Raw genomic sequence first — 13,280 nt, forward strand, 5'->3', positions numbered from 1 at the left:
GAAAAAGGTACATCAGGAAGAATGGTTTCGAGATATGGCGTCTCTAAGGAGGGCGCAGTGGGTGTAGCCGTAGGTGTAGGACCTATGCACTGTCTCTTGCCACATTGTGGAGGGCCCCATCACCATCATCATCTTTCGGCCCCCCACCCACAAAATCCACAGCCAGGTCATAATCACCACGTGCATCCGGCCCATCAGCCACCACCCTCGCCGAGTCCCCACTTGAATCATCAGCTGAGCCATCATCAGTTGACAGTTAACATTAACCATCTGAGTCATCAGCAGCAACAGCAGCAACAAACCCAGCATCAACAAGCACCGCCACAATATCGCGTCGTTACTGCAAATGCTAGTAAGTACAAGAACAATCAATGAAGAGCGAGGGCGAAATAAAGAGAACGAAGATTATATCGGACGTTTTACATATAATATCTTCCTTGATAGCAGTAATATATCAAAATTACGAATATATTATCTTCCTTTTTTATGAAATTACAAAACTGGTTGAAAAAATATTCGAACGAAATACATATCCTACCTTTAGATATGTACAATGTACATATATATTTATATGCATTTCGATCGTTGTACAATATTCACATGTAATAAACTATCTGACTGAACAGTCTATTAAAAATTTAATGATTAGCTACATGTATCGATTGAGCAGTATTGTTTTGTAAATTATTTAATTTATAATAAGGTAACTGTCCAACATTCAAAGTATCTGATTTGAATTTTACAAATAACCATTAAGATAATTGAATTGTTATAATTTTATTTAATTGTTATAAGTTTAACTGTTATACTTTTCCTGAGCGTATGTATGTTCTCTTAGTACAAGGATACTTCATTCAAAAATATGCCATTTTCAGTCTTAAAACATCTAACAAAAGTTCTTCTATTGACGTCATTAAAAAAACAAATTACTCATATTTAATAATAGATTACTTGGTATTAATATTTACTAAAAATTGTTTTTTACTAATTTATACAAACTGTTGAAATTAAAAAATAAAAGATTAAAATAATTAGAATAACTTATATACATATATGTAAGAGGAAGAGCATATAACAGGATAAGGAGGTCAAAAGTGTCCTTGAACCGATTTCATCTGGTGATGCACCATTCTATAGCTTATCAAAAGAAAACATAAACCAATTTCCGGCCTTCTATCTCGGCCGAAAGAGTAGTTAGATTGAATTTGGAATATTCGCCTTTATCCTATTTTCTCTATTTAATTGTATGCAAAAATTCTCAGAAATTCTGGGTTATTGCAGACACGGTCATGTATTTTAGAAACTTAAAAAAGAAGAAATGCAAAAGCGTTCTTAAAAATATAGATTTCCTATATAGTTTTTAGAGCGACCACTTTTCTATTTTGACAGTAACAACATATTAGCATACCTATTATCCTCAAATTTTTTCAAATATTTTTTAACAATGTATACTACAGTTTAAAAAATCAAACACCGATTTTGTCCAGGAATTTTGAGTAGAAACGTGATCAATACCATTAATTTTTGCATTTTTTAAATACAATGAATATATTATGCGGTGTTCAACATTTTATAAGTGAAAAGAATTAACTACTTCAATTAATTGAAAAAAAAATATGTTTTTATCTTTTAGGTTTTAAAATATCATTTGTCCATTCAACGATGTAGTGAAACAAGTGGTTAAGGTATTCGACAAGGAAACCTCTATGAAATTTTTTGGTAGTTGATTCGCATACAAATTTAAGTTTGTTTTGTATCATTAATTCCATGCCATATTGATGACTTATGATGAAGACAATATGTAATGTCCTGAGTTCTAATTTTTATGTACATTTTATGATAAAATACTTTTAAAGTATTTTTAGAACATTTGCAAGTGAATATCGTTTATCATCAGGTAACTAACAATTGACAAAAATTAGCATAAAAAACTGAATTTCCGTGAGGGACGAAACTATGACAAAAAAAAGTTCATACAGAAACATTTCACAGTCGAATATTTTAACCATAACCGCGATTGAAATGATGATTAATACCCCAGAAAATAAGGGACATATAGGTCGGAAAAAGGGTTTCTGATTTTTTTAACTACGGTGCACCTTGCCAAGAGATCTGAAAAAGATTTAGGACAATAGTCAAAGTAACATGTCGCTACCATAGAAATAAAATAGTAGTCACTCTGAAAATTCTATATAAAATCTATATTTCTCAGCATTTTTTTTACGTTTTTCATTTTTTGCATTTAAGATTTGCAACGAAAAAATCTAAAAGAATTCTCTAACAGGCCAACATTTTGCATTACATTAAACAAGGAAAATAGCGTAAAAACGGATAATCCGAATTCACCCAGTAACTATCCTTCCAGTCGAAGTAGAAAACTGGAAATTGGTATACGACGTTATACTTCTAATTTATAATACCTGCAAAAATATAATGCAAATGTATTTTCCTTCTCTCCTTTATTTGTCGATTACTGCTCAATTGTACATTTAGCACACTTTCATTTACTGATTAAGCAGTAAATTTTAACCAAATTTGTGACTCGAGTATCGTCGTACAATAAATTCTCGGAATATATCAAAGAAGATTTAGATAACAGCGTAAGATTTTAAATTATTTAAAATTTTCTTGATATTTAGTGAACGATTTATTATTCAACATTCTTAATCACTTTTTGACAAGACAAGTCTTTAACTTTAAAATTTAACACGTTGAATGCCACGGCAGTTTTACAAGGTTTGGCCGTGGCGTCACGATTTTTTATTATGCGATACATATAATGTTGAAATATTACTTACAAAAGGTATGTTACGGTGTATAATCATTAATGAATTTATCTCACTGAGATCACCGGTGACCCCCATAGCGCTGTAATGCAATTACGCTCGATTCGCTTATTTTTTTCCATTATCAATTATCTCATATTGTTTCTTCGCGTTGCCAAATAATTGTTCTATTGGTCCGTTCCGGGACCTACCATAAACTATAATCCATCCGTAGCAAGATTTAGCATTTGTTACTTTACTTTCAAAGCTCTTAATTGCCATCAAACATCTTTCAAGTTGAAATGTCCCTTAGGGCTATTTATTATTCACTAAGGTAAAAGCGGGTTTTCCCATGTTCGACAGCCACTGGTGCAGGACCGGGGCGTACATAAGATAGATCTATATTTCATGTATAAATAGAACTATTTTTATATGCTTTATACTGCATTAATTTCGTCATTACATTAATTACACCATTGTAGTAACAATGGTAATAATAACAAATTTTTGTAACTATTGACATTTGTTCAAATTATGCATTTCTACTAATCTTGGTGCGCCGGTCACCGGTGACCCCCATGGCATTCAAAGTATTAATAATCATGGATAGCAAGTAATATACAAATTTTACTATATGAAAAATATTAAATAAAAATGCTTCATGCTGGAAAGGTCTAAAATTCTTTCACATAATACTATAAAAATATAAGGACATAAATATGTACTTAGCTTCTGTCTTATAGTCGTCTATTTATTGTTCGTTTATCATCTTCTTAGAACTTCTCTTAGTAAACAAGTTAGAAATAGGTACTATGTTCTTACTATAGTCGCGTTAGACATTTATTTGCATGTACATATTTCGCTCAAGCAAAATCTCATTCATTTCCTTTTCATTTGCTCCATCATGGACATACATTTTCGTGACCAATGGAAGCATCCTGACCTCATTTGTTTATTTATCCTTATTTTTATTACTTATTTACTTATTATATTTATTTACTTACTTATTTACTCAAACAACTTTTATTATTTACTCCAGTTAAGCCTTAATATTTTTAAAATCCATTCAACCACATATTCAATATAGTTTTCATTGGTTTGCAATCTTTCATGATTCTCCATTTTTATCTGAATGGTTAAATTATTTATTTCGTATGCCAGTGCATACGTATAACTATGTCGGAGATGAAAGGACATGTCGGGGCCTTTCTTTTGGAATTTTTGGGAAGACCCCCAATACTCTAGTCCAGGCCTTTCATTATAGCGGTACTTAAATAATAAAACTTAGAAATAGTTGTTTAGAATTTAATCCGATTATGTGTGCCCGAGACTTATGACAATAGGCTTGGGTTCGAAGTGACACAACGGGTCGCTAAACGTAGCCACGGTCACGGGATGGACGTTTTCACCTAACAGAGGTATGGAGTAATTGTATAGGTCTCCTTAAAAATATAGTTGACTCAAGGGGTACAGAAAGGTACGGAGAAGAGTATATAAGTTCAGTTCCACTTGGACTGAGAGAGTTAGTTGAGTTCTAGTTGTACTGTAGACGAGTTAGTTGAATTCTACGTGTACTGTGGACGAGTAAGTTGAGTTCTACTTGTACTGTGGACAAGTAAGTTGAGTTCTACTTGTATTGTGGACAAGTAAGTTGAGTTCGACTTAGACTTTAGAGGAAAACGCATTTGCTATCCCGTTGACCGTGAAATTGTTATTGAACCTAAGATCATTGTCATTAGCATCTCGAGTATCTAATCGCCACTAATCATATTTATACCAGTAAGTATCATCCATATTGTATAACAACAATGGTTAATCCAAATGAAAATTCGTTACACGCCCCCAACCCTAAGGAGAACTCAACAAATATATGTTCTGTGTATAACACCGCGCATCTATATATATAGAAAGAGATGTACATACATGAAGCCCGTTATTTTCGAGCACACTGGAGGTAGTTAATTTGACCTGGTGCCCTATCTGTCAGAAGTCGAATCGTTTGCATCTATTTGTAGATACGCGGCTAAGCTCGATTTATACCACATAGTGATTACAAAAATTAATTTACGATACTTTCACTTATAGTAACGAAAACCATGTTTTTGATTTAGTGTACGCTAATATCTTCTTATGTGAGTTTTGTTTTGTGAAACTAATCCAATTCCATCAAATCGAATTCCTAGTAACTCCAGTATAAATTTCTTTAACGTGAAATAAATTTTGTTTCAAAATTTTAAATAGTTAAAATCTTCCCGTCAAGACAGGTATTTAAGAAGACTTGATTAATAAATCACTCGTCATTTACAATTGACTACTGTATCGATATACATATCGAGTAGTTAGTATTTAGGTTAGTCCTTAGCGCCCCTGGGCGGCATTGTAGACAATTCACGATATAGGTCAATCGATAAAATGCTTTCTACCTTATACAGTCGCGAAGGTACGTTCGATTCTTTCCTCTTGCACTCTTGTATGACATGTCTCGCCGTGATGACGCCAACGTACTACGATATCAAGAAATTCTTGCCATTCTAAGAATTTTGAAGTTTATACATTTTCAATATTTTGTTCATTTCAAGTACAATTAATTATTTTACTTATCATATTATTTTTTCTTTAAGTTAAATATATGTTATTGAATAAATATACATATACTGTTATTAATAGCTTCTAGTAAATTAATAAAATAACATGCATTTATATGTACAATGATATATCAATGAAAATTTTTCTACTACAATTGTTATATTTTATTTTCATGAATCTGAAAAATGTTTTTTGAACCGTGATTGATTGCTGAAAGTTACAGCATAATATTTTATAGATACTTATAATAGTTAAAAAATTTGTCTATTATATTTATTTCTATAATTTTTATCATATTACTTTAGTCAGTACTGACTCTTCAAAGATTACATTTGAATCCATAGATACAGAAAGTTTATTTCCTAATATACGATAGCAACTAATACTGAGCAATAATATTAGTATTAATATCAATAATGACTATGAATGAGCAGCTGTTTCAAAAATGAATTATATAATATTACTTCAGATATTTTGTACGAACTGTAGCTATTTTTCTTATTGCGCTTAATCTATTATTTAGGTTAATAACAGCATTTTACTTATAAAGTTCAATATTTAAAGGATGAAGTGCGAACTGAAAGCAGTTTTCTCAAAATTCGAAAGTCAGAGGACTCATTGCGATAGTATGTTTTACCTTTTGATAATATTCTTCCAACATTAAAAGATCTCGTTTTTATGATTATCGTTTAAGTGTATTACTATTCTTATATTGGCCAGCCACGTGGCTAAAGTGTGGTCGTTCTAACCTCACTTTTCTTGTCATATACATCATATTATGTGTAATGCTGATTTCTCCTTGTATTTAAATTTTCCGAATTTTGTTCAATTCATCTCGCTTGGCTGAATAGGGAAAATCAAATTTAGTGCGCGCGCGCGCGTGTATGTGTGTGTGTATGTATGTAGAGTGAGGGGGAGAAGAAAGCGTCGGTACGTGTGCGTGCGCGCGCGAATGAGAGGAGAGAGAGAAGGAATCGGCACCGGAAATGACGTATTGCATTCTGGATTATTTTTCAGGCCATGTTCTTTCACTCTGTTAATATATATATATATATATATTATTAGTTCTTTCACTCTGTTAATATATATATATATATATATATATATATATATATATATATATATATATAACCTTGCGGGAATACGTACATATCTATTTATCAATATTTTTATGAATAAATAAGATTATCAACTCTACAATTTTTTCAATATGAGTGTATGATGTTAGAGAATATGACAAAAATTATTTTTAACTCGCATGTTACATAAATAAACATTTTATGTATAAAATAATATATGATAGAGCTTACTCGAATATACATAAACTACTACCAAAAATAAAACAACCGTATTACAGTTCAATGTGAAACGCCTTCTAATCTTTTAAAAAAGTAATTTGCAGTAAGTGATATAAAAAAGAAAAATACAACTCTCTTTTCATTCTATTAAAGGACGATAAATTAATGAACTTACTTTATTAAAATATGGTCGATACATTACTCACTACAACTTTTTCGCTACAAATGAGTCCAATATGTACGACATAAAGTTCTGAATTTCTTTGCTATTATATTATGGATACATTTAATTTGTGTGTTTTCACGGTGCGGTAGTTAATACGATCCTGGTGATGGAGTTCGGCCTCGCCCCCCTTTCGTAGCAATCAATGTACTCACGGGACTACAGATAGCAGCACTGCTTCGAGCCCTGTCCACATGTGCAAAGATGGCCGTTCGCGAGGCCGTCTTCTCGGTTTCTTTGCTCACGTTTCAGCCTTGTTGTCACTTCATTGTTCTTTCATTATAAAAAATTCGCTTGTACGAATAAACATAGTATTTCCGTGACAAAACACGATAACCAGCTTTGTTTCGATTTTCAACGGTGAGCGCTCAAATATCCATATTTTTTCCTTCATTTATCTCTCTATGTCCTTAACGTATTTTCTCGTCATAAAGTCGTAGCATGTGGTGATAAAGTTTTTCCATGTTTTTGTGAAAATGCATGTACCTTATGCGTAATATGCACCGTATATAGAGTCGTTTAGGGATAATAAATGTAATCCATTCGATGTTTTGATAATACATATGCATAATCAATCATACTGTATCTCTTAGACGATGACGACAACGACGACATGTCAAGCGATGTCATGCAATTCCACGCATAATCGCTTTCACGAGTAATTCATTTAACGACAGAATGGCGAACATATTATGGTAGGATAATATCGCGCATATGCAAACTTGAGTGTATAATTATCTATTTTCTTTTCTTTTCTTTTTTCTTGTTTATATTACGAAACCAGATATATATATTTAATAGCTAAATGATAAAATGAAGTTCTTGTTACATTATAGCAATTAGCGATATCACTTTTTTACGAGTCATTGTATGCCCCTGTGTATGTGGAAAACGATACTCGACTATAATTTAGATAGGAAAATAAATTATTTTTTGTTCCCGTATATTAATTATGCATAATAATCCCGTATAATAATAATGCATGTAAGGAACCCATTGCATTTCATATATGAAAGTTTTCGTAAAGTCGGTAAGATTGTCGAAACAATAGATTCTCATTAACAGGAAATTAATGTCTGCTTTATATACCTAGATAGTTTTTCAGAAATATGTTTCACATTGTATAAATAAATGCTTTGATTTTACAGTACAATATAAAGTATTTGACAGATATGTGTTAAATCATCTATTTGTGATCGTCATAAAAGAGTCGCAAACATAAATCTTGATTTTTATTTGAAGGAAATTAAGTTTGTTTTTTACACATATGGTGACAGTTAAATTTTGTTTTCCCTTAAAACAATTAGTATAACAACATAAATATGAAAATGCATGAAGCATTTAAACATTTCTAGATGTATATATGAAAATACAAGCTATAATATAGCGATAACATTGTTAGAGATAATTTTAATGTCTATTTATATTATTTATCTATAAAATTCAATTATTTACATTTAAATTTTTCAGATATTTCAAGCCTAATGTCTAATATCTTTTTTGTTTTGAATTTCAGGATCAGATTTTCATGTGTCTGGTCAAAATTACGGCACCCAACCAGGGGGCCAGGTGGGTGGGGGAGGGGGTAGTGTAGGAGTACCTGGGGGCAGAGGACCTCCACCACTCGGTGGCTTACAGTCCATTGGACAATCAGCAGCAGGTATTCCACCAGGGGGTCCTGCTGGAGGGCAAGCACCACCACAAACCCCTGCACCGGGGGTACAATCACAACCGCCGCAAGGTCCGGCTCCAACTACGACACCTCCTGTACATACTCCATCACCGCAGGAAATGGGAAAACAGGCCCATATGCAACCGCAACCACAGCCTCTATCTCAAGTATATGGGCCAACGCAAACAAGGCCATCATCCCAAGTAAGAGGAAATTGTTAAGAAAAAACGGTTGTTTATAAGAACTTTCATTATCGTGTATTAATTATATGAATTTATATATTTCATATTAATGTTTATAAAAAGTATTAGAAATATTTAAAATATATTGTAAATTTTATTTATGTATTTGTAGTATAATATATTGTAATTTGATATTAATTCTATATATAAATGCACATCAATTTATAAATTTTACTTATTAATTGCATTATCAATTTCAGGGTTATTACCAGGGTCCTAGGCCACAACAGCCAAGAGGCATCAATCATAGAGGGGGTCAAGGGGGTACTAGTGCACAAGTAGTTGGAATGTCTGGAGTTGGTGGAAGTGGAGGTCAACCAACTGCAATTTATCATACAAGTGGTTTGCCAGTTCAAACTGGAGCAATATACCAAGTACCACATCAGATCCCCCATCAGCAATCCTTATACACAATGAACAATCAAATGCCCCTTCAGGTAGTAGTTAAGTACTGTTGATTTTATATATTTATCGTCATGCATCATTCATTTCATTTGTGTCATCAAAAGAATAGTTTCTGACAAAAGTTATTGTATTTAAGTGTTATTTTGCAATTAAACATTATTCTCTTTTCTTCCAAACATATCATTACTTGCTTGTAAAATGCTATCATATTCATCATTTTTATTGATAATGACTATAAATGTAATAAATATTTTATAATTTTAGTTTGGCGCTCCACCCCAAAGACATCCAACTCATCAAAACCAGTCGTACTTCCAACCATTTCAACATAATGCAATTTTAACACAAAGCATGTTTGGATATGGTGCACCTGCACCAACTCCTCAACCTTGTAAGTAACACAAAACTGTAAAGATCGAAAATAAATTTAATCAGTATTATATGTTCCTTTATAGATTACTGGCCTACAGGCCAACCAAATACACCACTAAGTTTAAGTAGAGCAGGTGCAAGCGCTGTCACTGGTGGGGCTCAACATGTTGCAGGCCCGCTGGCCGGTGCCCAAGGAGCCCCAGTAGTACCACAAGGTACACTGCAGCAACCTACGCAACAAGCTCAGCCTTTACCCCCCATGGGTATATCTCTTTCTCAGACTGGTGAGTTGTAAAATGAACATAACATATTTCAATATAAACTGCATTATCTAGATTGTTAGGTTGTGTTAATGGTAATTTCCAAGAAGTAGATTTTTTGGAGAGAAAACGATATAATGTAATAAAATAAGTAGTATTTGGTAAAATGTATAGAATTAAAATTATATAAATTAAGAACAATCATACATAAATTCCTTACATTTCAAAATCCTTACACATATATATGTATTTGTCTATATATACATAATATTCAATTTCATTTAAAACATTGAAACTGTTATAAAAATTATGATAGTTCAACATTTGCAAAGAAGTATTGTATCTCAAATTTGGGAAACCCCAATTCCAACAATAATCACTATTTTATTTTATTTTACTTAAGAACTAAACTTCTCCGAACACTTACCGCTATTATATAGAATATTTATGAAGGGTGATCTCTATGAAGGGTAAATGCCTCATAATTCAACGAAAAATACATGAAAGAAAGGGAAAAAGTGCAGGAAATTTTATTTATGACTCAGGGATTCAAATCGCAACTTCAAACTTTTAAAACCTGTTAAGTTTAGAGATTTTCTGATAAATTCAGGTAGAGATTCAGGTAGAGATTCAGGTAGAAATTCAGGTAGAGATTTAGGTAGATTTCACAAGCTCACACGAGCTTGTAGTATATACAAACCTGAAGATGCTAATAACAAATATTACTATTTGAATAATTCAACATTAATTGATTAATCAATTAGGTCTTTGTATATATTGTGAATCATGTATTTTGTTATTTAAAGATATGTACTCAGGTCATAATGGTGGTGCAACAAGTGCGTCAAATAGTACGACAAAATCTCGGAAACCAAGAGGACAAAATGCTATTACTGATATCGTAGATCCGACGACTGGTAAAAATATAAGTCATGAGATTTACAAAGATAATGAAACTATTCAAAGTGGTGAATCCAGCAATCGTGATACACCTCAGCCACAAGTGAGTAATATTATTATATTAATACACTAACAATTGACTATAAGAGCTTTGTATTTAAAAGAAGAAAAATCAAATTAAATATAAATAAAACGCAAATTCTGGTATTCTAATTTTTATATTTACACCAATATTATAATAACTTTTAGAATGAATGTGATGTTTTATTATACTCTTATAGTCAGTTGCTTACATTATTAATATCTGTACCCAAAAGCCATGATCATTGAAGTATTTTTAAGATATTTTTATTTCGGACGATTAGAATATTGTATGCAAATTTTTATTACTCTTTCTATGTTACTCCTACTACTAGATTTTGCATTTATGATAGAATTTTAGTAGTACTAAATTTACGTCGATATACAAAATTTGAATGAATTGATTAAGCCACTTAGCTTAATTGCAGTTAACTCTTATAAGAATAGAATTAATTTTTATCTGGATTAGGTATATTATTATGTAGATACGTTATTTACATACAGTTTTTTGTAATTCTGCTTATAGTTTGCAAACCATGGCTGAGGGGTTACAGAGGTATAAAATATATTGAATGTTTCTTTTATTTCGTTTAGTACATTTGGTTTTATTTCTCGTCCTATGATTTAAGTTTGGAGCCAGTTTTTAGTTGTCAAACATAATCTTTATCCGATTGCTATGTATCATTGTCTATCACGCAGAATTGGTGATTGTTACAGAATAATGACGTCGAAGTGCAAGCCGACTTTGCAGCCCGGGTTGCAAAAACACTTGTGAAAGTCGCGACCGAAGAGTCCAATTCCGACTCAACGGTACCGACTTGTGTACCAAACACATCTACATCTCAAAATGTAACACAAAGTTTATCTAATTCTCAAACAAATTCTACTAATGATGTGAATAATCAGTGTAGTACCAGTTCACCTACAACACAAAATGTACCTAACGTAACCGCGTTATGTAGTCAATCGTTAGGTACCACTAGTAACGTGTCTCAAATAGACTCTTGTGCAATGAAAACAGAGTCGAAACCATTACAAATTCCTGTGAAGGAATTTCAACCTCGAAGCGATTCGAAAAGTGGAGTCATCGAGGAACTACCATTAGCTATATCGCGTAACGTAAACAAGGATGATATTTCTGCGCAGTTACCCGCAATGATTGTAACTGAAGTTGAAGTGAAGAGTACGAGTGCCACATCTATCGTAACACAGACATCGGTTCCCATTGTGACTATACCAAGTACGAACGTTCCGGAGGCCCCTAAACCGTCCACCACTGCCCCAAATGCTAACCCTGTTCCTGCCAGAGAACCGTTCCCAAATTTATCCAATAAAAATTCATCGAGTTCACCGCCTAGAAGAAAATCTCAGACTCATGCCCACAATCAATCCACTGCTATTGCTACTATTTCTGCTGCTGCAACTGAGTTGCCTTCGAGTGCCAAAGAACAAAAAGATAAAAAGACAAGGGAAAAGAGTCTTAGTTCTAGAGGTACTACTCCTACACCTGCTCATAATCAAACAGATCATCACTTGAAAAGTAATGGAGATGCGTCTGGTGATAAACCGGAATCCGATCCTGTTCGAACTGAAATTCAACAACAAAAATCATCTGATGGTAAGTTTTTGCAAACTTCTAAGTTTTCATTTGTTTTATCAGTTATTTTTCTGTTTGCTATCGTAATACATAATTCATGATAATGTAGTTAGAGTAATATATGATATTGCAATAATAATGATCAAGTAAGGGATATTATATTGTATTTATTATTATATTTAAATTTTTTGGTTGATATTTGAGCAATATTATATAAAAAAGGCATTTAAAATGCAGATAACATGTTTTATCTATGTAAGAGAAAAAGTTTAAAAAATGTAAATTTTTTATGATTTTATATTGCTATTTTTTAATTTATGTGAGGTATGTTATCTAACATTTTATGGAAAATATTTCTTTATTTTTTTCTTTTTTATTCAAAATATTCTTAGTATATGAACATATACATTATTGCTTAGTTTACATTTTTCTTACAAATAATTGATTTATGTTTTTGTATAGACATTTCTTATTTGATTTACAATATTATTGATAGTTATACTCATGATCGTTAATCATTTTCTATATGTATCCTACACTCATATATTGCAATAATGATTTTTCGAGAAAATACAATATTTTCATATACATATACAAATTAGAGTTATAGATTAAGATTTCTGATATATCTACATAGTTTCCCTCCGTTTTTCTCGTATCACTATAATTTGAACTTTGCTTCTGTGATAGCTTCAATAATCATCATTGTCCATAAGTTTACATGTTAATTGTTATGAACTAGTAATTCGGTAATGTTAAATAGGCATACTTAAAACGTATGTATCTCATGTGTAAAGGAAACGTATCTCTTCAGTTACATACGTGGAAATAGGTTTAAATATTTTGAAACTTTTCATTCTTTTTTACAAAATGTAAAGC

The 13,280-nt window shown here is 31.9% G+C and overlaps 1 protein-coding gene across 3 annotated transcripts in view; it reads left to right on the forward strand.

The window, feature by feature from the left end:
- LOC117163948 (uncharacterized) overlaps positions 1-13,280 on the forward strand; it is a 42,004-nt gene that overhangs the window by 16,401 nt on the left and 12,323 nt on the right. Inside the window, exons 1-7 of one of the 3 annotated variants that reach the window (XM_033346696.2) lie at positions 22-352; positions 8,389-8,747; positions 8,987-9,229; positions 9,456-9,582; positions 9,647-9,847; positions 10,630-10,826; positions 11,522-12,422. In XM_033346696.2, the coding sequence (XP_033202587.1) occupies positions 22-352; positions 8,389-8,747; positions 8,987-9,229; positions 9,456-9,582; positions 9,647-9,847; positions 10,630-10,826; positions 11,522-12,422 (2,359 nt within the window). Of the gene's footprint in view, positions 1-21; positions 353-8,388; positions 8,748-8,986; positions 9,230-9,455; positions 9,583-9,646; positions 9,848-10,629; positions 10,827-11,521; positions 12,423-13,280 lie in introns of those variants that run through there. The other 2 variants (XM_033346697.2, XM_033346698.2) reach the window with 2 other exon arrangements.

Source organism: Bombus vancouverensis, chromosome 2, assembly GCF_051014615.1.
Source record: "Bombus vancouverensis nearcticus chromosome 2, iyBomVanc1_principal, whole genome shotgun sequence".
NCBI classification, from domain to species: domain Eukaryota; kingdom Metazoa; phylum Arthropoda; class Insecta; order Hymenoptera; family Apidae; genus Bombus; species Bombus vancouverensis.